At 34.2% G+C, this 24,945-nt stretch overlaps 4 protein-coding genes across 4 annotated transcripts; 1 reads left to right on the top strand and 3 right to left on the bottom strand.

Annotated features, from left to right (window-relative positions):
• LOC104756419 (protein NLP4-like) lies at positions 5,047-8,655 on the top strand. Its single transcript, XM_010479007.2, has 5 exons — positions 5,047-5,124; positions 5,583-6,385; positions 6,469-6,516; positions 6,593-7,514; positions 7,611-8,655. Exons 2-5 carry the CDS (start codon positions 5,618-5,620, stop codon positions 8,408-8,410), a joined length of 2,538 nt encoding a protein of 845 aa, XP_010477309.1. The 5' UTR covers positions 5,047-5,124; positions 5,583-5,617; the 3' UTR covers positions 8,411-8,655.
• On the bottom strand, positions 8,741-10,865 carry LOC104756420 (serine/threonine-protein kinase CDL1-like). Its single transcript, XM_010479013.2, has 6 exons — positions 10,386-10,865; positions 10,234-10,281; positions 9,987-10,141; positions 9,716-9,905; positions 9,237-9,628; positions 8,741-9,159 (listed from the first exon to the last, which is right to left on the bottom strand). The coding sequence occupies exons 1-6, from the start codon at positions 10,489-10,491 to the stop codon at positions 8,896-8,898; spliced, it is 1,155 nt and encodes a 384-aa protein (XP_010477315.1). The 5' UTR covers positions 10,492-10,865; the 3' UTR covers positions 8,741-8,895.
• LOC104759310 (putative F-box protein At1g20657) lies at positions 12,472-24,836 on the bottom strand. Its single transcript, XM_010482257.2, is given in 4 exon segments — positions 12,472-13,170; positions 14,092-14,540; positions 23,707-23,789; positions 24,817-24,836. Coding segments are annotated over 4 exon segments (1,251 nt in total).
• LOC104756421 (bromodomain-containing protein 9-like) lies at positions 19,560-23,678 on the bottom strand. The gene is made up of 9 exons (XM_010479014.1): positions 23,187-23,678; positions 22,534-22,570; positions 22,292-22,370; positions 22,138-22,183; positions 21,944-22,042; positions 21,425-21,493; positions 20,981-21,326; positions 20,739-20,887; positions 19,560-20,653 (listed from the first exon to the last, which is right to left on the bottom strand). Exons 1-9 carry the CDS (start codon positions 23,631-23,633, stop codon positions 19,940-19,942), a joined length of 1,986 nt encoding a protein of 661 aa, XP_010477316.1. The 5' UTR covers positions 23,634-23,678; the 3' UTR covers positions 19,560-19,939.

A 24,945-nucleotide genomic window follows, 5' to 3' on the forward strand; every position in this document is an offset into this window, starting at 1 on the left:
TTTTTTTTTTTTTTTTTTAATTATTCCGCTGCTAGTGGAAATGAATGAGAGGTAGCAGACCATTTTAACTCATTGTTCTTAAATTTTAATTAGCTAATACAGTCTGACTAATCTGATGTCTCGGCCAGTAATTTATTTTCTTAAAGAGAACCCTCAGCTCAAATCAGAAATTAGGCACATGGAGCCACATAAAACCTTGAACTCTCAGTCACTACTAATGCATGTTGGAATACTTTAAACCGGTTAAACTATGTATAGTGATCCCTCTTACTATTGGTCTACTGTCTACATATGGTTTTTGTAAATTGTGTTTCCTAATGGTCCAGGAATTTTATACATATAAAACTCACAACTTTGCAGATTAACAAAATTAACGTGTTTTGGTTGTCGTTAAACAAGATCTCGGATCCATTTAGGAAAAGTCAATATCTTGATGACGAAATCAAGAAGACTTTACTTTGATTGCATGTGACGGAACTATACAAAACGATGAAATGTACTTCTGTAAAATATCTAAGGTTTGAGGTGTATAATTTCGTGGCCCTACGTCTAAGGTCTACCAACCAATGTACTCAACATAAATAATCTCATATATATAAGTACCCAAAGAAATTAAAAGAAAAAAAGTATGTATATAGGTTTTATACCTAACCAAGACGTGCAAAAATTATCACAATTATTTGACGTGGGAGTTAATGATTCCGCCAACCTTATAATAATTCCTTCTTTGCACTTAATGGACTCTTTTTTTTTTTTTTGTGTATTATATTAAGGGATCTCTTATATCAATGTTTGGAATTTTAATCTTTGTTTATACGTTTCAATACCCTATGAAAAAAGAGATTCTATTTGCCTAAATAATAATTAAATTGTATAATCAGAATCTTTCTTTTGTATTTGCAAAGTTTTTTTTATCTTGGTTTCCCCAAAAAGCTTGTTTCCTTGCAATTCTTTAATATTGTGTAGCATTATTTTTCTGTTCACTGATTAACTTTGCCTATTTTATTTCCGAAACCAAATTATTGGGCTGTTTTGGCTATAAACTTGTATATATTATTAACCGTTGAGACTCAAATCTCAACAGCTCAAACAAAGTTATCAAGGAATCATGTGGATGTGGTCACAATTTAATTTTCGCGGATGTGTTCCTTATCAAACCTCAAGTATCATGGTACTATTGATGTCCAAAAAAAAAAATATGGTACTATCTAGTTTATCCATAATTCAATATAAACGAATTATATATAAACAAAACCTTTTATCTTAATAATTCATAGTTAATTGTATACTTTTTTTTAGTTGCAATATCTCATGAAACTCGACAAACACAAACCACATGAAAACGAACGACACTAAAACGTGACTTCGTGAGTATATATCTTTATTTCTTCTTGTTTTTATCGTTATTTTGTCAGATTTTAGATCCAAAGTTTAATAGTTAAAGCCATCTAGTCCATCGCTTTTGTATCATCTGTTAAATATTGATTTGGCTTCTAATTATCGCTTGCCTGGTGTTTGTCTCTAAGCATTCAAAACCCCGCCCCCAACTTCAGTCGAATAATGAATGAATCACATTCGAAATCTAAATTAATTTCAAACCAGACACTATAAACCTGATCGACGGTTCAAACTTGAAAAAGTGTGTCCCATAGAGAAAAAATGGTTAATTTTAAGATCGTCTATTTTCTTTTGTCTTTTTTGTTTTGTTTTGGTCTCTAATTTCTTCACATTGAAGGAATCATATTACGTATGGGAGGAGTGTTGCATCTTGTTTCTTCAAAATATAAATCATATAAAATTCCCAACGGCCCATATGAGTGACATAACGAAAACTTTTTAATGCTTGTGACTTATAATTATGCTTCGATCATATAAATATCTTTTTTTATTTTATTTATATATAGCTCTATATAATACAGTCAATTAGAGAACCAATTTGACCATACTAAAAGATGATATTTAGATCCTTAACTACGTGTCCTACCTATCTGAGTATTTTCCTAATTTGAAAAACACACAAAAGTTGGTCATTAGCTTTATCCTATTGTAAGTGTAACTAGAAAATTTCAAAGGTAATTCTTTATCACTAATACTAAAATATATTTTTTTTTGTGCAAATAATAAAATATCTAAAACATGAAAATTCAAATATAATTAAATTGTAGTAGAGATATATAGAGAACCATATGTTGCTAATATTCATATATTCCATGTTGTACGTTGCTCAACTCCAACTTCGTTTACAGTAGGACGACCAAAAATAAAAAAGATGTACAGTGTGACACACTTACTATTGGATAAGGGAGAAATAAATTTTTGATAGAAATTAGAAGTGTGAGTAATATATGTGGAGTCTACCTAATTGGGAGTACGTATGAGAAAAAAAAAACCAAGTGGGAGGAAACGCAGTCATGCACCACTTGTTCCGTCTTTTGTAGCTTACGTTACCTTTACTGTGTATTAGTCTATTAGATAGAAACATTTGCGTGTATAAACCTATTCCTCTTTACGTATAGGGATAGTGAGATAAGCCCCGTTCGTCCCATAAAAAAAAATGCATTTACATAGGAGATAAAATACTCTTGAGTTCTGATTGGGAATTATTGGTGTCACATTCCATCCGCCAAAAGCATATTGTCCGTCCTATAACGCGATTGAAAACTACATAATCAAGAAACCCGACCGAATATGAATTAGGTAAACTATCACATAATAAAAAAAAGTTTTTTGATTAATGGAATGACCACTAAATGGCCAAGAAACACTCTCTCACAGTCTCACTCGTAAATGTGGATTGGACATTTGGATCGTTCGTGTAATCCAAGATCTCCTCCCGAAAACTTTCACATATTTTCGGAAGAATCATATCATTTTTTCATCTGTCTATTTTAAATTCGTTAATAATATGCCATGAATAATCTGCTAACTTGATCTGACCACAACCAAATCTCTTTTCTTAAACTTGTTTTTTTTTTTTTCTTTTGATACAATTCTTATATAAATTTGTTTTTATTTATTTATTATTTTTTATCAATAAAAAATTAGCTCAAAAGAGCCAATGAGATGAAAAACTGTTTACAAACAAAACATTAAGCTGAGATATACGCGCTTGACGTACTAAAAAATTCGCATTTACATTTGTATTTCTAGAAAAGATAAAGAGAAACAAAAAATTCCTCTCTGTCCCTCTTGATATCGTCGAGATATGTCTAAACAGTCCGTGTAGAAAGCCACATCATGGAAAGCATGCCCAACCATACACCGCATAGCTCAAATGAAAATTTTGACTTCGGCATGTAGGGGGAAAAGACTCCATCGGAAATTTTTAGCTCCCATAATTGACGTCGGATCCTAGAGCTAAGTACAAAATCATCATGCGCCTACAAACGAATCACCTGCTTTCCAAGATCCATCACAAGTTTGAACCGCTTTTCACAAGTTTACTTTAAATCCAACAAATCTGATGTTATTCCTTAAACATCATCCATATCGACTAAACAGTTTCGCAAAATCCACAAAGTTGGTCCAACTTTTATTTCTATTGTGGATGTTAAGTAATAAGTATAAACTTATACGTTGAAAAGTTTATGCAAAAAGCAAATATCCACATAACAATATAACATCATGAGATTCTTAGCTTAAGTTTAGCTAAAAAAAAAAGAAAAACAAAACCATGCATTTTGTATGAGAGAACTCGGTTCGAACTTTCAATTGTAAAATTTTAAAACCGAAATGTATTGATCAATGGTTTTGCCTAACAAAATATTCTATAATTTCTATTATATATATTCTTGCGGTGGGCATCTATTCACGAGCCGAAGATGGTATTGGGTTACACAATCCCCTCCACTATATATAAACTTTTGTTACACAGAGAACAACTCTTTATTGTCAATTTGATTAGATAAATATATATATATATACATTTTCTCTGATCAAAATGAGGGAAAGAACCTACTCCCCCACTCGTTTATTTTTTATTTTTACTTTCTGACTTCTCCAAATAAGCCTATAGGCTATAACAGTATTAATATAATATAATGGCCTTTGAAGATTCTTTAATTTTCTATAAACATGTAACAAAAATGACCTATATCGATCGATGGACAATTTGTAAAACATTAAAAAATTGTTAACTTTGTCCTCAAATAGCAACAACAAGGCCCTATAAATGGAAAATGATTCGCTTTGCTCATCCATCCACCAATAATAATTAAAATGTTGGAAGAAGAATCATTCTCCAAATATAAACTTTTGAACAAAATAGGCGAAATCAGATATCGTATATATATATATATATATATATAACTATATTTTAAAGATACGTACAGCCATTATATTTGATTTTTTCACCAATAATAAATAATAATAAAATAGGATCTTATTCTACCCACTGATTTGTATTAAACAATCATAGAGAAAAAGAAAACAATGTATTTTATCTTTAGTCAGCCAGCGTATTAAAAAAAATTTGCTTTAACTGTTTCACTTATAGTTAATAAAACTTCAATTCTTTTTTAAATATGATTTATGAAGAATAATAATAATATGTGACGTTTGCTAAAAAACAAAGACAAAAAAAAAAAAAGTTTTGACATTTTACGTAAAATTATATAAATTCACTGCACAAGACATACATGTTGTTGCTCTCTTTTGTTTATTGATTCCCCTCTCTGTCTCTATTCTCTCTCTAGAAAGTGGAGGAATCTTCTCTGTCTCTCCTCCAGTTAAGTCCAAAAAAACCCAAGCAGCCTGGAAGAGAGAGAGAGAGTGGTTTGTTCTGTAATGTTTGAGTTGATGATAGATATATGATGAGAAGCAAACTAACCGAAACGAAACAAAACAAAAAGTTATCAGTAAGGTCTCTCGCTATGTCCCGATGCAAGCATAGTTGATGAGATAAAATATTTCATTTTTTAAAATCTTTTTTGTTATATGTACACCACCCACATATAAACCCCCTTCCCATCAGACACATCTTTTACAGCTTTCTTTTCAGATTTGAGATTTGGTTTTCTTTTCTCTCATCTGTTCCTTTTGTCTCAGACAACAAATTTGCAACAGAGGAACATTTTTTTTTAAACCCACCTGAAGAAGGAATCTTCGAGAATCTCTCTCTTTCTTGTGAGTTTTTTCTTTCTATTTTCTCTTCTGAAACTTTATAAAGTTTGATTATTTCGTCTAAGAACTAAAAGCTGATTAGTTTAAAGTTCGTTTTTTTTTGGGGTTAAATTGGTATCTTGAGCTTTATAGATTGTTTGCCCAGCTTGAAGGAATCAATCAATCAATCAAACAAAAAGTTTGGTTATTTTTTTTTTGTGTGTCTACTTTGGATTCTTTACTTTTTGTCATTATGAATTTGGTTTAGGCAAGAAGATTAGTGCTTTGATTCGTGTTTCCCAAATTATTTTATCTTCTACTTTGTCGGTTGGTGAGAATTTGATTTTCATGAGTTCTATTATCGATTTCTGAAAATGTAAGCAAGACGAAGAACATAAAAAACACAGCTCGATCTCAACCTTTTTGTTTGTTTGTTTATTTATGAAACTTTGTTGAAAAATGGATGCTTTTGTGTGTTTCAGATGGTGTTTCAGTGAAAAGCAAATTACATTTATCCATGGAAGATAGTTTTCTTCAAACTGAGAACGCGGTTATGGACTCTGAGTTCATGGATGGGTTGTTACTAGATGGTTGTTGGTTAGAGACAACAGATGGATCTGAGTTTCTTAACGTTGCTCCTTCAACTTCTTCTGTTATCCCTTTTGATCCATCTTCCTTCATGTGGTCTCCAACTCAAGATACATCAGCAGTAGTATCTCAGATGTACGGTCAGGATTGTGTTGAAAGATCGAGTCTTGATGACTTTCAATGGAACAAGAGATGGTGGATTGGACCTGGAGGTGGTGGTGGTTCTTCTGTTACTGAGAGATTGGTTCAGGCAGTTGAACACATTAAAGATTACACAACTGAGAGAGGTTCGCTTATTCAGTTATGGGTTCCTGTTAACAGAGGCGGTAAGCGAGTTTTGACTACAAAGGAACAACCTTTTAGCCATGATCCCATGTGTCAAAGACTTGCAAACTACAGAGAGATCTCTGTGAATTATCACTTCTCTGCTGAGCAAGATGATTCCAAGGCTTTAGCTGGTCTGCCTGGTAGAGTCTTCTTGGGGAAGCTTCCTGAATGGACTCCTGATGTTAGGTTTTTCAAGAGCGAGGAGTATCCAAGAGTACATCACGCACAGGACTGTGATGTCCGTGGAACGCTGGCGATTCCGGTGTTTGAACAAGGTAGTAAGATTTGCTTAGGGGTTATTGAAGTTGTAATGACCACTGAGATGGTTAAACTAAGACCTGAGCTTGAAAGCATTTGCAAGGCACTTCAGGTTCGTGTCTTTCTCTTAAGCTTTCAGCATTTTGCTATTGAATTGGTTTTTCTGAGAGGGATCAATGTGTTTCCTTTTCACAGGCAGTTGATCTTAGGAGCACTGAACTTCCGATTCCGCCTTCTCTAAAGGTAATAAAATAAACTGTACATGAGTTCTGTTAGTTCTGCTTTTTGTTCTAAACAAGATTGTTTCATCTTTATTCAGGGATGTGACTTATCCTACAAAGCTGCATTACCTGAAATCCGAAACCTCTTGAGATGTGCTTGTGAGACTCATAAACTACCTTTAGCTCAGACATGGGTCTCTTGTCTTCAGCAAAACAAAAGCGGGTGCCGTCACAACGATGAGAACTACATCCATTGCGTATCAACCATTGATGATGCTTGCTATGTTGGTGATCCAACAGTCCGCGAATTCCACGAAGCTTGCTCTGAGCATCACCTCTTGAAGGGCCAAGGAGTTGCAGGTCAAGCCTTCTTGACCAATGGACCTTGCTTTTCGTCTGATGTATCCAACTACAAGAAATCAGAGTACCCTCTCTCTCACCACGCTAATATGTACGGTTTGCATGGCGCGGTTGCAATTCGCTTGCGCTGCATCCACACGGGCTCTGCTGATTTTGTCTTGGAGTTCTTTTTGCCTAAAGACTGCGATGATCTGGAGGAACAGAGGAAAATGTTGAATGCACTTTCAACTATTATGGCTCATGTGCCTAGAAGCTTAAGGACTGTCACAGATAAAGAACTAGAAGAAGAGAGTGAAGTGATAGAAAGGGAAGAGGTAGTAACGCCAAAGATAGAAAACACATCGGAACTACAACAACTCCACGGTAGTTCTCCATGGAGCGCCTCTCTTGAAGAAATCCAGCGGAGTAACAATTCTAGTAACCCTCAGAATCTTGGATTGGTATTTGATGGAGGAGACAAACCAAATGATGGGTTTGGCTTAAAAAGAGGTTTTGACTACACCATGGATTCTAATGTCAATGAGAGCAGCACATTCTCAAGTGGTGGTTTCAGTATGACGGCTGAGAAAAAGCGCACAAAAGCAGATAAAACCATTACTTTGGATGTTCTTCGACAGTACTTCGCAGGGAGTTTGAAAGATGCAGCCAAGAATATCGGTGGTAAGCATCATTCTTTTATCTTCTCGATTCAAATCATCGGAAAGTCCTAAGACTGATCTCTACTTTTTGCCTTTCTCTTGTCTTGAAATGTTTCAGTTTGTCCAACGACCTTGAAGAGGATATGCAGACAGCATGGGATACAGAGATGGCCGTCAAGAAAGATCAAGAAAGTGGGACATTCTCTGCAGAAGATTCAACGGGTGATTGATTCGGTTCAAGGTGTTTCTGGTCCTCTTCCCATAGGCTCCTTCTATGCGAATTTTCCGAATTTAGTCTCACAGTCACAAGAAACCTCACAACAAGCCAAGACCTCTCCTCCTCCTCCTCCACTACCGCCAGTGCAGCTTGAAAAATCCCCTGTTTCCTCATATAGCCAAAGTTCAAACTCTAGCCAATGTTGCTCCAGCGAAACTCAACTAAACAGCGGTGCAACAACTGATCCTGCTTCAGCTAGTGTAGGAGTTTCATTGAAGAAGAATAGCAGCGAGATCGAGCTTCAAAGTTCAAGTCTTGACGAGACAATATTGACTCTCTCAAGTTTAGAAAACGTCCCTCAAGGCACCAACTTGTTATCATCACAAGATGATGACTTCCTGAGGATTAAAGTTAGCTACGGAGAAGAGAAGATCAGATTCCGGATGCGGAATTCGCGCAGGTTAACAGATCTGTTGTGGGAGATCGGAAAACGTTTTAGCATAGATGATATGAGCAGGTATGATCTAAAGTACTTAGACGAAGATAACGAATGGGTTTTGTTGACTTGTGATGAAGATGTAGAAGAGTGTGTAGATGTCTGCAGAACAACACCGAGTCATACTATTAAGCTTTTGCTTCAAGTATCTTCTCATCATTTCCCTGAACGTTCTTCAGCTACAGAATACAGTTTATGGCACTGACCTCAAATCAGAGAAAGAAAGAAGACAAAGAAGGGTTTTAGGACATGACACCAAAGATAGATAAATACCTTTTGTGTTCTGTTACAATTGTTCATATTTTTATCTGTTTTTTTTTTTCTTTTGTTGAAAGATTACTAGGAGGTGCTTTGGGTTTTGTTTTTAAAAACGCACCAGAGATAAGAAGAGAAGAGCATGTAAAAATCCTTTCTTCCTAAGAATTTGAAGAGTGGCTTTTATTTTCTGAACTTCCTTTGTAGTGCGGTTTTCAAATGTAGGTACATATAGAAGAACCTTCAATTTTTACTTGTCTCCATAATTGTCATATACATCACAGGGAAAAAACAAGTATATATATAAGTAACTAAAACCAAATCATTTACCAAACATATAATGTTTTCTCAGAGAAGAAGAGGAAAAAAGCCATTTTTACAGAACACCAAACTGAATTTCTTAAAAGCTCAAGACTCTCTTTTCTTGTGTGTTTTTTACAAGTCTCGTCGTCGTGGCGTTCTTGTAACGTCAGGTGATGGGGAGGAGACGTTTCGAGCTTCATGAGACCGGCTCTGTACGGCTAAGTACTCAAGTGCCACAACAATGTCACCTATAAACGGTCGATAGTGAGCTTCTTCGTTCAGACACATTGCAATAATCGCAATGGCATAGTTTAAACACCGTCTTGGATATTTTCCCCGTAGAGTCGGATCCACTAAATGTCCAAACTTCTTCTGATCCTTGAGGTATGGACGTGACTACAGAGACAAGAAAATTTTTGGTTATAAAACAAGAGTAGAAATATTCTAAATCAAGGTTTAGTAAGTTTACTTACCCATGTAACAAGATTCTGCTCCCCTTGCTTTTGACTCAAATCAATAGCTTTCCTCCCAGTAATGAGCTCAAGCAACACTACACCGAAGCAGTAGATGTCCGATTTAACGGTTAACTTCCCACTCATGGCGTACTCGGGAGCACAGTAACCGTAAGTTCCCATGACACGGGTTGATACATGAGTTCGATCACCTACTGGACCGAGTTTCGCCAGTCCAAAATCCGAGAGTTTTGGATTGAACTCTTTGTCTAACAATATGTTAGCGGACTTCAAATCACGGTATATCACTGGCGGGTTAGCTGTGCAGTGAAGATACTCTATTCCCCGAGCTGCACCAACCGCTATTTTCATTCGAGTATTCCAGCTTAATGGTTCTGGATGTGACTCAAGATCTGAAAGAACCAAGCAAACAAATCATAATCTGAAACTGAAATCAAAACAGTTGTAACAAACAAATACAGTTGTTTGAGTAAACTAACCAAAAAGGTGATCTTCTAAGCTTCCCATTGGCATGTATTCATAGACAAGAAGTCTCTGATCACCAGAAGTACAGTAGCCGATCAATGTAACGAGATTCGGGTGATGCAATAAGCTAAGCATGAGAACTTCTACTATGAATTCTCGGTTTCCTTGAAGCCCATCTGGATTCAATTGCTTAATAGCCACTACCTGCTTTCATCAAAAAAATTCTATTAGAAACAGAGTTTATCTTTTAAAAGGGTTTGAGGAAGAGAGAGAGAGAGATCTGACTTGTCCTGAATCTAAGCGTCCTTTATAAACTCTGCCAAAACCTCCTTCACCGAGCAGATTCACTTCCCGGAAGTTTCTGGTAGCAGCAGCTAACTCCTTGAAGGTGAAACTCCGAGCTCCACCACCAGGTTTTGAACTATTCACTTTACCGTTTACTGCTTCCAATGCCAAAAAAGAAATTAACCCAAAACAAAAGTGTCTGAAAGAGAGACAAGAGACATTATTGAAAGAAAAAAACATAACTAACCTAAGATACCCGAAATCGACTCTGTTCCTGTTGTATCACTTCCACGAACTGAAACCACAACAGAACATCTTTAAATAAAAACGAAACCTTTGAGATAATTACTATAAAAAAAAAAAAAACGAAAGTTTTCGAATTGGAATTGAAAAAAGAACCTGATGAATTGGTTGGGTAGCGAGAGTCGTTGTTGCATCGAGCAGTATCAACAATGTCGACTCTGATGTCCTTAGTTCGAGGATTCAAACAAGAGAAACAAGTCATCCTCTTTTCTATCACAATTACAACAATGGCTGATTAAAGAAGAAGGGGGATTCAGATAATGGAGCTGGTTTTAAGAAACCAAAGCTCCAGAAATCCCACACCAGAGACACAAGACAGACACACAAAACCTGACAAAGAATTTGAAACCTAGGATTTTTGGGTCTGAAACTAAAAAGAGATTTGATTGATTTCTCTGTTTCTCTCCTTTGGATAATTCCAGAAAACAAAAGAACAAAGAGCTTTTTGGCAGAGAGATTATTGATTGAATCGGCGATAGATTGCACAGAGAGAGAGAGAGAGAGAGAGAGAGAATAAGTTATATTAACAAAAAAAACAAACTGAAGAGTTACTAAAATTGTACAAATTCCATCTAATCGCGACAAAAATGACAAGGATCTCAAAAAACAGTAATTATAATAACAAAAAAGTAAAACAGTAGAAATAAATATAAAACTACTATTTTTTGGTTCTGTTCATATTGTATGAAAACTTCTATTTGTTTATTATAGTTGGAGCTACTAAATATTTAAAGTTGTAGAAGACGACGACAAGCTTTCGTTTTGTTCTTTTCGAACTCTATAGGACCCAATTTTTAATTATTATTGTTAAAGGAATCAATAATTCTATCTTCTTTCAAATAAATTTCCCACAAAAATCAAAATCCTTTGTTTTTCTTTTCTTTTTTTAATCATCATTCATCCCCGATTTTATTTATATAAATGCTCAGGTTTCCACTCGTGATTTTTTTGAAATTACTAGAATATCCTCATCGGATCGTCACGCTTCCGACAGTACCCTCTTCGGAACAGTACAGTGTTTGAGAGATAACTCAACTCAGAAACACCCATGAGGCCGACATTGGATGTTGTAAGTTGAGATCACGACAAATGGACGGTCCACATTAGATAATTTTGACCTTACGTAATTCAGAGTGGGTCTGAACCTTTTTTTTGTAGTTTAGTAGTGGTCACACACACTGTCCGTCCTCTCTCTCCCTTCCCTCTGTATTGAGTATTGACTTTATTTACCGTTTTAGAAAATTCTACTGTTCCTATCATAACAATGCTACCTAAAAATAATAATGGCTACTACTACTTCTTCTACTTTATAATTATCCCAAAAATCAATTATTAGCTAATAAGTTTGGAATTTCACCCATCTTTTTCTACTAGCTAGTATCCCTCATATTTATGACATTGTTGTTGATTTATTCTAGAGCATGTTAATGGCATTAAATTCGAAACACAAATTATTATGAGCGTTACTCCTTTTACTTTTGAAACACCTTTTTTAAAAAAAAATTTCTTTCTTTTTCCTCCAAATTTCTGCATTTAATAACTTCATTGTGAATTGATATGCTGTATTGCTGATAGTATTACTTTCGATTTCCATTACTCATGGCAACATAACATTTACCTCTTACAACTAGTATTCTAACATGCCACCATTCAAACCCGTTATTACTTGTTCTAACAGTTCTTTTGAAAAACGATCTAATGCATTTTTGTCTTTCTTGAGGTTTGAAATTATGTGATGGGCGCTTATGGCTTAGTTTTACCTTTGATGTTTACAGACTGCGTAGAAAACTGGAAACACGTTATAACAGTGTATAGCAAGGATAAACTTTTACCTTTGTGTAATGTATTACTCCGTATATATGCCGTATATATCCAGAATCCAGATTGTACCTTCACATTTTCGCACAAGATTTATAAATTATAAAACGTCTCAAATTTTCTGTAGCTCTATATCGTTAATTTTTAGTGTTTCTTTTTTACCTGCGAATAATGACTAACATAAGAGTCATCAAAGACACACAATTTGAAACGTCTAATGGCTCATGAGAAGAAAAGAGTTTAAAATCTTAATAGTTTATGAACCTCTAAGAGAAGAGAGGCAAACACCATACCTAGAATGAAAACAAAAGGCGCAATAGCAATCTAACAAGGGACTACGTTAATTAAGATATTGGCTCAAGCTTTACGATATGTTCTTTACATGATCTAGAAAGGCGTAAGCTTTATGAGACTTCAAAGCTTCCATTCCTTGGATCCCAACTCTAGTCATAGTGTTCCTCTCGGGGTCATAGTAGAGAAGGTACGAAGAGTCGGATTCGGATATATTGTATGGCGACAACACAATTTCACCTGTGTCACTTGCTCCAACAAACCGTAACTTGGTCTCTTCAATTATATCCTTCCAAGGAGGGGGCATTACGTAGATATAGCTCGACCATTGGTGTTTCTCGGCATCTTCTAAAACCCATAGTTGAATCCCTGTTATAAGTGTATAGTCAGGGTTAAAGTTCGGCTGGAATTTAGCTATTTTACCCTTGTAGTTTACCAAAGTTGGTTGAAGCTTCGATCCCGAGTTAAGTTCCATGCCATGAGCTTTCTTTGCATAACTAAACTTTTCAGATTTAATATCAAAGCAAATTATATCAGGAAACCCGTCAAAGACCATGCCTAAGTAATACAAAACACCATTGATGCAAATCCCATCATATAGAGGATAATTATGACCAGCTTCACCCTCCACAGGACAAGGACAAGGAGAATGTGCCATGTCACATTCGATCTTCCTCCATGACAGTTTTTTTCCGGTTGCTAAGGTCAGAACTTGATGCTCCTCAAAGAATCCAAATTTTGATCGGGTCATACACAATAATTTGAACTCTTTGTTGATCGTGTCAAGAAAACATAATTTTGGAAAAGGTTTTCTTGTTTTATTATCAATGGCCATAAGGCTTCATATATATACAAAGATATTTCTTTAAATGGTAGATGTAAATCTTCCTAAATAGTATACAATCAAATCATATATTAAGTGATTAAGATTTTTCCTTGATTACCAAGCTAAGAGATATGATTTGATTACCAAATCATATCTTACAATATCCTAACACCCTCCCTCAAGTTGGAGCATGCCGCTTGCAAACGCCCAACTTGAACTTGATCATGTCCTTATCTTCACATCTCGGTTTTGGTCGGTATTCATCACCCATTGAGTCATCTCGGTTTCGGTTTTTCTTGTCGTTGATGTCACAACACAAGAGTTGTGTGTGACACAAGGATTCCTTCAAATCCTTCAAGTCGTGTTCTTGTTTATCAAGTTTGTCGGGTTCGTCGGGTTCGTCGAGTTTGTCAGGTTTGTCGGGTTCGTCGTCGTCGGGTTCGTCGGGTTTGTCGGGTTCTAACAGAACGTAAGATGGCAAAAACTTCTTCATGTTCATCTTCTTGCTTTCCACTGTCAAAAACTTCTTCATGTTCATCTTCTTGCTTTCCACTGTCGCATCTTTTCATCATCGGATCTAGGCACCGTCTTCATCGTTGTCATCTTCATCACCGTCGTTGTTATAATCGATCCACAAGATTAACCTGGCTCTGATACCATGTCAAGAAAACATAATTTTGGAAAAGGTTTTCTTGTTTTATTATCAATGGCCATAAGGCTTCATATATATACAAAGATATTTCTTTAAATGGTAGATGTAAATCTTCCTAAATAGTATACAATCAAATCATATATTAAGTGATTAAGATTTTTCCTTGATTACCAAGCTAAGAGATATGATTTGATTACCAAATCATATCTTACAATATCCTAACAGATCGGATCATACCCAAAATAGCTTGTGATTATAGTTCTGTTAGTCTTGACTCTTGGTAAGGTCCAGGATTTTCCTTTGCTAGGGTTACATATCAGTGGCACAGAAACTGTCCTTCCCTTAGTCTTATGAATGTTGAAACCATATACGAAGCCACAAACAGGACGACAAATGTCAAAGGGACGATTAATTGGAAAACTCGTTTGAAAATCGACCGCTAAAGGAGACGAATCACGAGGCTTTGGTGATGAGAAGAAGAACGTTTTGCCGTCTTTAGGGCACGTGAACAATAGCTTCGGGCGAGACGAAGATATGGTGGAGAACGAATCAATGAAAACTGGATTGCTAAGTGTGGAAGCACATACCTTGGACAAGCAACGAAATCTCGCTACAGACTTCGCCGGCAATCTCGTGAGTATCTCGATAACGAGATCAAACGGGAGGAACGTTCCTGACGTATTGCGCCGTGTTTTCATGCCTTTTCTAAAATGTCTCTATTTTTCCTTTCCATCAGATAAACCCTAGTCAGACGATATATTAAAAAAAAGACCCAAGGCCTTTTCAGATAAAACAAAGATAACGTAAGGGTCTATCTATATACTATATAGTCATTTACGTCATTATGCATGTTTCTTTATAAAATATAACTAGATTCAGATCCGCACATACGTGCGGGATTGATTTTAAAAGTTAAAGTTATTATTAAATTTGTAATATATTACGTATGTGTGGGGTTATATTTATAAACAATTTTAACGAATATTATTAACACTTATAATCCTAACTCGTATTAGTATAGTATTTGATATGTTTTTATTTCCTTTTAGACAAAAAAATATTTGTTTTGTTATCAGTATAATTTCCTTTTAGACAAAATAATATTTGTTTTCTTATCAGTATAAACAACTACAATAATAATTAAAAAAGAGAAGAAAATAGAACAATTATTTATGGACAGAAAAAATTGTCACGCCCCATAAATGTCATGTATATTTTATTTTATAACCATGATTTAAATAATAATTTATCCATTTGATATTGTATATTTTAGTCCAACCGATAAAGAAATAGGTAGAAGATTCAGATGGGATACTCATACTTCATGTACTTTTTGTTTGAATATTTAAATTTTACAAATTAGTAGACATTATATAAATTTTCTTTATATTTCTCAAAAATCTATATTATTAAAGCAGAATTACTCTCTAGAGTAAAAATGGACCATGACTTGGTTTTGGTAGGTTTTTCATTAAAAATGATTAGAGAATCACAAAATTTAATCTAATTAACATATAGTTTCAATTTCTTTAAATGACGAAAATACCCTCGGTCGATCACTTAAAAAATTGCCGGGTCGGGACGCGGATCCTTACATATCCGACTACAGAAGGAAAAAAACCCGCGGATCTGTTTGTACTCCAGAATAATAATTTTCGGATCCAGTATATTATTTCATTCAAGATTAGTTATTTAAGATTCCAAACAGAGTTATTCGTTATAGGCAAACACTCTGATTTTATTTTCCTCTAAGGTATTTAAATGAAAACCATAAATTTTAATTACCAAAAATTCGGATATTCCTTAGTTACCGAGATTGATCTTAACAGATAATCTTTCAAAAGGAATATTTAGTGATTCAGTTAAAATCTTTAAAAACGAATATTCAAGTTACCAAATCTGACTGAATTGCTTGATTTCTGATATTATAATATTTCCTTAACAAAATTATAGTAATTAATTGTGAGTAGTATATATAGAAAGAATTAAAAACGCAGAAATTATATATATGTAAAGTTGTAAACTAATTTACAGAAAAGGTGTACTGTATATCCCACATCGACTAAATATTTTGGAATATGGTTCATAATCACTATAAATATGTGACTAAAATGTTTTGAGTACAAATGAGCAGGAAGCTTGATTTATCAGGTATCCAAATTTAACAGTTTAATTTGGTTCTATATTTGAAAATATTTAAACTTTTAAAAAGTAAACATATTATAATATATTATAATATATTTACGTTTTTTAAAAAAGTTTAAGATATTATAAATATTTAAATTTTTATACAATGTTTAAATTATTATAAATATTTAAACTCTGTCGAAAGTTTAAAATATTATAATATATTTAAAGTCTATAAAATATTTGAGTAATATTAATATTTTAATTCTTAAAAATTTAAAATATAAATTTTTTTTGAGTTAAATCCGTTAAAACATGTATTTTTATCAAACTATAAATTAAGCCATGGAAGCAGGGTGTCTCTATCCTCTTACAAAACTACTATCCGATATTGCAGAGTGTGTGTTCTCTTACAAAACTACGTACTATCTACTATTGTGATGTGTCTGTTTCCGTGAAAAACTATATTTTACAAACTACTTACTCTATTAGGATTTCCAATTTACTGTATAACCCCAAATATACAAATAAACACTATATAAACAAAGAAAATAAATCAAAATAAAATCTATATTACAAAAATACAAATTACAAAAAAATAACTAACAAAATATATAATACCGTGCTGTAGCACGGGTATCACCTAGTTATCTATTAAACTGGATAAAATCTGCCATAATAATCAGAACTTCCTAAACTTGATAACCTAAATTGTATAGCATGAAAAACCCACATTAATAGGCTTACATCATAATGGTTTTGCTATTTCTTTACCCGTGAAAAACTCGTCTCCCAAAAACCACAGGAGCAATGTCTACATTCTTCCTGTTGAATTTGCAAAAGCCCGTGGGTAACATGTATTTTAATTTAACAAAATTTCTAATATATGATATATGTTTTAAGTGATTGGGTAAGAGTTTATTTTATGTTGTGATTGTCACAAACTCTCTAAAATTTTCAAAAGTACTCAAATTTTCCATTCCAAAGTTATATATTTATCCATTACAAAGTTGCTCTGACTCAAATTAGATTTTGAAAATAAAATATGATTATTAAAAAAAAAAACGTTTTAGCCTGTTACCCAAAATAATCTATATTCATGTGTGAAAAGAAGTAAAACTATTTCCGTTAAAACTTGATCTTTATTCATTGGTATTTATTAATGAAACTTATCCTTATGCATTAACACAGCTACGATAATTATTTTGGTATGATAGGTTTTTTGGTTTTAGTTGGTAGGATGACTTCTTTTTGCCCAAAAAAAAGTTGCTATGATAGGTTCCATATTTATGCAATCAAATTAAATTTGATTTTTATATTATTTAAAATTGATAATTATCTTTCCAAAATTTTATTGTACATATTGAGATTTTAACCAATAATTTAAAATATGTTTTGTTTAGTTTGATTGTCACAATTTAAATAACACATAAATAAATGAAAATTAACAAACATGTGAATTTACAATTTAAAAATGATTTGATAAAATATATTAATAAACATTTTGATTTTTTATATTGTGGATGGTTACACAAATCTACTATACAATTGAATTGTTTATCAATCACTTTTTTTTTATCAACAATTGATTATCAATCACTTAAAAAGTATATTCTTCATGATTAAAGTCCTTTGACAATACTCTTACATGTATTATCTTTGACACAATATACTGGTATCGTCATGTATCTGTAATAATATATAAAATGAAAATATTAATTTAAAATATCAAATCTTAACTAAAGATATAATTTCATAAACATAAACAAAACAATGAGTTGTTAATTGGTGAGGATTCATCAACCATGATGTAAATGGGAACCCTTTTCAAGGATGAAAAATATTAGAATACTAAAAACATAATTTAAAAAACTAATAAGAGTAGTTCAAAATAGAAAATAAATGCTCACATATATATTCTTGAGTTTTTTTCTAACGTCAAATTTGTTTTTTTTTTTATCATCTGGATAATATTTTCTTGAGTTAAACATGAATTTTTGAACCCTGTAAAAATACAGTTAAACATAAAACAGTTTCTTTCTTTTTCAACCTCACATTAATTAAAATAAAACTCTCCGATTGGTTGCCCAAACTGGAAGACATAAAACAGTTTCATAGTATTAGATTTTTTTTTTTACAAAATAGAAAAGACGTATGTATACTATCTACCATCGTTGGTAGCCATTATGATATACAAAATTAGATATTTCAAGTAAGATCGGGTACACTAAATTTGTCTAGGATGGTTATATTTATAGTGGAGGTCATCGGTTTCATCAATAAGATAAATGCAATTGATACCACATATTTTCATAACAAAATTAGTATTTTCGTTCCTATATTTACGATTTTTAAAATTGAAAATTTCTATAATTTAGATGATGGTAATTAATGTTTTGTGCACATTTGGTAAGTACATAATATTTTTTTAAGATTTTGAATTTGATCCTAATGACTCATATCCTAAACAATTCAAAATATGGTTGATATTTATATTCGTAATTGTTAAGATTTGGATTTGAAAAGTTTGAAATGCTAATTATTGAAAAGATCTTATGTATGGTTAGTATTTGTTGATTGCATATCTTTCCAAACATATTATGTGATAATTAATAGAGATTACGATTTTTTAAAGATTTTCTTAAAGTGATTAAATTCATTTTTACAAAAAAAAAGTCTGTAGAAAATTTCCTTGTTTGGTTCTGATTGGATACTTTCCGAAAATATCTCTTAATTGTACCTGTTTGGTTTCAAGGATTATACATATCCTTATTCCTATTTCATTGGCATTTTATGTAATAATTTCTTAAACTAGGTCTACTTATCAAAAATGCTTCCCTTTTAATAGTATAGATCGTGTGTATGTATATAAGAGTAAATACCGTATATGTATGTAAACCGACAAAAGTTATTGACATACATGTAAAAATCGAACCTGCCGAATGTATTAATAGGAATCCAAGAGCGTTTGCCTCAAATAAATACATAAAACAGGACAAGTGTTAGTAATATTTTTATATGCCTATAATTGGCCAAGAGATGAACCAATGGTTTGAGAGGAAAAAAATAAATATCACGAGACGTCGAGACCCACCAAACAAAGACGGTCATGTAAATCCCGTGACGCGTGAGCCCCCCTCTCCCTCTTGACAAAATTCAACCACTATTGAAGGTACGTAGACGAACACCTTGATATGTATTTAATGAGTTATAATAATTTTTAAATTTCTAAATGTGAAATAATGTAGATGTGTAGTGTAGATGATTTTAGTCGGCTTATTTGTTTACTATGCTCCTGATTTGATTAAACACATGTGACATGACTATATATATATTTGTAAACTTATTTCAACTAATTTTTGATAATACATTAATCCCGTTTATCAAATTTTCAGGTGATTCCACTCATCTTTTGCCAACATAATCGTATTGTAAAGTATCTTACAGAAACAATCAGAAGTTCCCATTACCGAGGAACTTGAAAGTCGAAGCCGGCAAAAAGTATTCAAGAAAGAAACTGACAACTCTTACAAAAAGTCAAATGCTAAAGTACACATGACAAATCTAACAATACTGTTGTTTCATCTTCTTTTTATCGCCATTAAAAAAAATAACGAAAATATATATCTGAAAAATTCAGGAAAAAAAATTAAAACTATAAATTATATATATTCTACAGCCTGCACTGACTCCTGTGGTTTTTCTTTTGTTTTTTCTTCTCTTTTTACCCCTAAAAAAATTATATGGAAGTTGCAACAATCTGTACAATAGGAGAGACTGTCCCATATATATTTTCATGTCACAAGTCACAACAAATAATGAAGCCATGACTCTCCACAAGATTTTCATACCAGAAAATATATGGCTGAGATAGCCAAATGGAAAAATGCCTCTTCTTCTTCTTCTTCTTCTTTCAAATATCCCATATATTCATCTTCAGAGCTGTAATGCCAGATCCGGATGCTGCGATGGGGACGAACCTGTCTGCTGATTAGAGCCCGGGGAGTTCGGTGATACTAGCCTAGCGTTAAGGTCCGGCGGAAACCGGTGAAATTCCTGTTTGGTGTAAGGAAACATCAACCCTTGTTGTTGCTGCGAGCTCTGTGTGGCCTCGTTGCTTACGTTTCCTTCTTCTTGTTGTTGTTGTTGTTGTCTCGCAGTTCCTAGCATCTGATTTGCATTATGGCTGAATCCACCGAATCCGCGGATGAGGCCGTTGCTGTTCTCGAGTTTGATCAGCGGTCCAGCCTGACGAGAGGAGGAGGTTGATGGGTGATCAGTTTCCGGATTCAAGACACGAGCGGGTGGTGGTGCGGTCTCTTCGATGGTTTGAGAAGAAGAATGTCTGTTTCCTATGAAAGCGCTCGAGACTGAAGCGGTTGGAGACAGGATTCTGTTGGAATGATCATCAGACGCTAAGTCATTAGAACACTTTTGTTTCCCCGACGACATTACTAAGTTTTGTTTTTGAGAATTATCATCTTCTTCAGGTCCTGCTGGGTTCTCTCCAACCCAACCTAGACCAAATTTGATTCCAGGTGGTAATACTGTCTCGATTCTCCTCGATGCAACTTTCCAGGCAACAGGACCAAGATTTGCAGCGAATCGTGCTAGACTCCTAGCGTAACCGTACTCAGTGTTTAAGCCAACCTGATGAATAAAGAAAAACAATGATCATCAGACTCTTGTTTTCTATATACAAAAACTGCTAAAATAGTGTTTGGCAATTACGTACTGGAATCAACTGTTTTAACTCGTCTTCAAGCGTTGTCAAGACGGATGGTTCTTGGGAAGAAGTCGAGAGGTGGTTGTAGGTATCACGTCTGTTATCATCAACATTGAAATGTTTCATTCCGTACTTGTTAACCGCCTTCACAACCGAAGCTACAGAGAAACCAAGAAGATGCTTTCATATTGGCAAATAAAAATAATACTGAAAGAAGGCAGAGAGAGAGCAAAGGCAAGAGATTGTATTACATGGAAACTCGTTCTCCCAATCTATGGACCAACCACTTTGAGTCTCGCTGTTATGATTGATTCTAACTGACGATTCTGCTTGACGGAACTTATATGGAGGCGCCTTTCTTAGATTGTAAGCAGCAGAAAATTTATTAGAGCTATCTCCTCCTCCAAGCGTATCAGCTGATATTTCAGAAGCAGTACGGTCAATGGAAGATGGTTCAGGCTGTTTCTTCGGAGGACGTCCTCTTCTGGCAACTTTTGGCTGTTGCTGCTGCTGTTGTGAGCTTTGTGGTTCTTCATCATCACTGTCTTGCCTTAAATTCTCAAAGTCTTTTTTCGCCAACTCTTGTATAGCTCGTGCCTATAATAAGCCAAATCACACACTATTTTCATAAACTTGGAACGAAAATATCAGAACAAGAATAGCTAAAAACATAACAATCAGAATCTAGGACATACCTGTCGATAATATACAGTGTCTGATGAATTGTATTCCATTGCATTTGTACATATTAAAAACACATCTCTCTGCAAAAAGAACAGAGCCAGAAACGTTATCTATCAGAGAAAGGTATAAAGAACAGGGAGAGAAGCGTTATTTATCAGAGAGCAAGCTGTTCTAACACCAATAACCTCCTCACAAATTCACATATACGCAAACTGGGAGACAATTTGAGTCTAAACAAATCAACGGTTACTTTGCGTTAAGCACAACTTTTGAAACAGCCTTAGGTGTGCACCATATACTACAAGTATCTATCTTCATTGGTTAGCAGTCTCATGAAGAAATGCACGCAAACAACATCAAGCAATAGCTCTCCATAAAGAAAACATAAGAGGCCGTACGAAAAGTTTTGAAATGAAGATGCCGCGCAACAAAACTTTCTAGCTATCAAATGCGGAACCAACTCTCGAACACATGGAAGGAGAAGCATAGAGGAAGAGTCCAAAGTGGACTCAAAAAGAACAAAAAGATACCTCAAATTGTTCTAAACTGGCATATGCACCAGAGTCTAGTTTCTTCCGCACAGTGCTAAAATCCATGGGATTCGTGATAATCTCGTGATAATCAGGAAGCTGTAAAAAAAATAACGAAACGCAGATAAGTCAAACTGAAAAACAAGAAGCTTTAACATCAACAACAAAAGGGAGTAAAGGAAGGAGTTTTTCACCTCCTCAGGATCAACAGGGTCAGAGTAAACGCCATAAGTATCCTTCCTTCAAGTGTTTAGTAAAAACAACAACAACAACAACAATCAGAAACCCAGTTGCTCTTAAAACCAAAAATGACAGAGAAGGAAGGGGGGAATGAGCAAGCATATATACTTTTGAAGTCTATCGAGGATGAACACCAACAACTTTTTGTCTGGCAAAGGTGTAGTGGGACCTGACTCCACGGGAGACCCTATCCACATGTAAACCCAAAAATATATAAAAAAGTTAATAATTTAATCGCTTCCCAGCATCAGAAAAAATCCTCGCTTTTATCCTCGTACGAATTTTTTCTCAGGTTTTAATTGCCTTTTCCAAGGATTAAATATATATAAAAAAAAGAAGAGTTTTTATACCTTGAAGAATGTCTGTCGCTTTCGAAGCCTTTTCTCCCTGCAAGGATTAAAACAGATCATCAGTATGTGTTCCAATGTTCATGTTTTAAGCATAAAGTAAAATAACCAACGGACACAACATACTAAGAAACTGATGGTAGTTTAAGGAAAAGACAAATCGAAACTTGTTTCGGACACGATTAGTTTCAGTTCTCAGTTTCAGTGCAGGTGCATCTTTAATTCAGAGATGTAATCTACGGATTTTAATTACCAGTAAAATCAAATACTATTATAATAATATATCTACACATAAATTCTCCAAAATTAAAAGCAGAGAGAATAAAAACTGATTAAACACACACACAAGAATTTTCTTAGCTTAAGACAAAAAAGAAAAGGGGAAATTTTAATTTACAGAAAAGCAAAATTATCAATTCTCCACTCCACCAATTGAAAAAAAAAAAAAAAAAACACAACAAAGAAGGGAGAAAAAACAGATGACTCAGTCAAACAAACTCTCAATCTCTCCCACTCACTCAAAAATCAGAGAAGAGACGAACAATACACTACTACTACCAAACGCGCGAAATTATTCATAAATCAAAATCAATTTTGGGGGAAATTTTTTTTAAAAAAACTAATTCGATCTGAATTCAATTCAATTTTATCTCTACCGTGTGAATAGATCCGCCGCTGAATTTGAAGGAAGCCTCGGGAGTCTCGTCGAGATTCAGATCCGATTGGTGGGAATTAGGAGAATGTCGATGAGACTGATGATGAGAGTTCAATCCATGTAAAAGCTTGTGTTTCTTCTCACGCCGCTCGTCGTCGTCGTTGTCTTCTATGTTGTTGTCGTCTTCGTCTTTGATCCAGGGCGAATCTCCGTTTGAATTAGGGTTCCGCCGTTTGGATCGGGAGGCGGAGTTGGGTGCGTGATTGAGAGAATTAGGGTTTTTCGAACCGGATCTATGGTGTTGGTTCTGGTGGTGCTGGTCATCTTGATTGCGATGTTGTTGCTGTTGTTGTAATTGTTGCTGTTTGATAGCTCGCTTTTGAAGGTCTAATAGAGATGGCCTCCCTTTCTTCTTCTTCTTCGTCATTGTATCTGCTACCTCACCCATTTTTTCTCTCTCTCTCTCTCTCTCTCTCTCTCTCTCTTCTCTCTCTCTCTCCCTCTTTCTCTCTCTTCTCTCTCTCTCTCTCTCTCTCTCTCTCTTCTCTCTCTCTCTTCCCCCTTTCTCTTTCTCCTCCTAGACAGGCGTTTGGTTTTGTGTTTTCTTTAAGTTTTTTTTTATATTAATAAATAATTAAAATTTATAATTAATAAATACCAAAAAAACTCTTCTACATGTGTGTGAACTCGCACGTGCCGAAAGTGTAATGGATAAATTATTTGGGCCGTAATGGCCCATTTAGGGTTGTTGTTTATAGTGTAATTGCGCATAAAAATCACTTACCTAATCTAAGATTTTCTTTTTCAATCGAAATAATTTACTTGGAGGGAAGTGAATCTTTTTAAAAATTAAAACATAAACCCTCATTAGACTTACTACCCCTATTAGGCCTAGGCATTTGGGTGTTCGGGTCGGGTTCAGATTCGGGTAATTCGAGTTTGGGTTTTTCGGGTTTACTAATATAGGATCCGAACAGGTGTTTATATAATTTTGGGTTGGGTTCAGGTTCGGTTCCTATCGGATTTGGATTATTTGGGTACTGACTTTAAGAAACTTGTAATGTATCCAAATTTTATTTGGTTATGGATAGTACCTACTCAAACATATAAGTACCCATAAAAACCTGAAATGTACCCACAAAACCCGAAAAACTTGAAATATAACTTTACAAACAGTTGTATAATCTAACAAATTCAACAAGAAACAATGAACTAAACTTTAAACAACTGAAACTGAGCATACCATGAAATCTTAAACAAATGAAATTGAGCATACCATGTCTCGCAAAACAATTCACAAGGATTCGAAGAGGGAGATTAAGGCAAACGGTTTTATGAAATCAAATCATATGTGATAGTATGATATCATGTATAATTGTTCTCGGATATAAACAGGTATCTTCGGTTCCTCGGGTTCGGTTCGGGTAATACCCGATACCCGTGGTTATTTGAAAACAAAAACTATTGGTTATTTAGACAGATTTGGTTCGGGTATTTTTTGGTCGGGTTCGGTTTATTTGCCCAGGCCTAACCCCTATATATATGATTTTTCTATCTTCATCACTTCCACCAGTTCACCATAAATCACATTCAGAAGTTACAAACACTCTACCTTTACTAATTTGGTTCACATTCGATCCAGATCCGCCATCATGTCAGTCTAAGATTTATGGTGAAACGATTAATAATTTAAACTTTCATAAACTTGATACAATATAAGTTTGTATTATAAATCTTATACTAAATAAATATATTTACAA

The sequence above is a fragment of the Camelina sativa genome, chromosome 17 (genome assembly GCF_000633955.1).
Source record: "Camelina sativa cultivar DH55 chromosome 17, Cs, whole genome shotgun sequence".
In the NCBI taxonomy this organism is placed as follows: domain Eukaryota; kingdom Viridiplantae; phylum Streptophyta; class Magnoliopsida; order Brassicales; family Brassicaceae; genus Camelina; species Camelina sativa.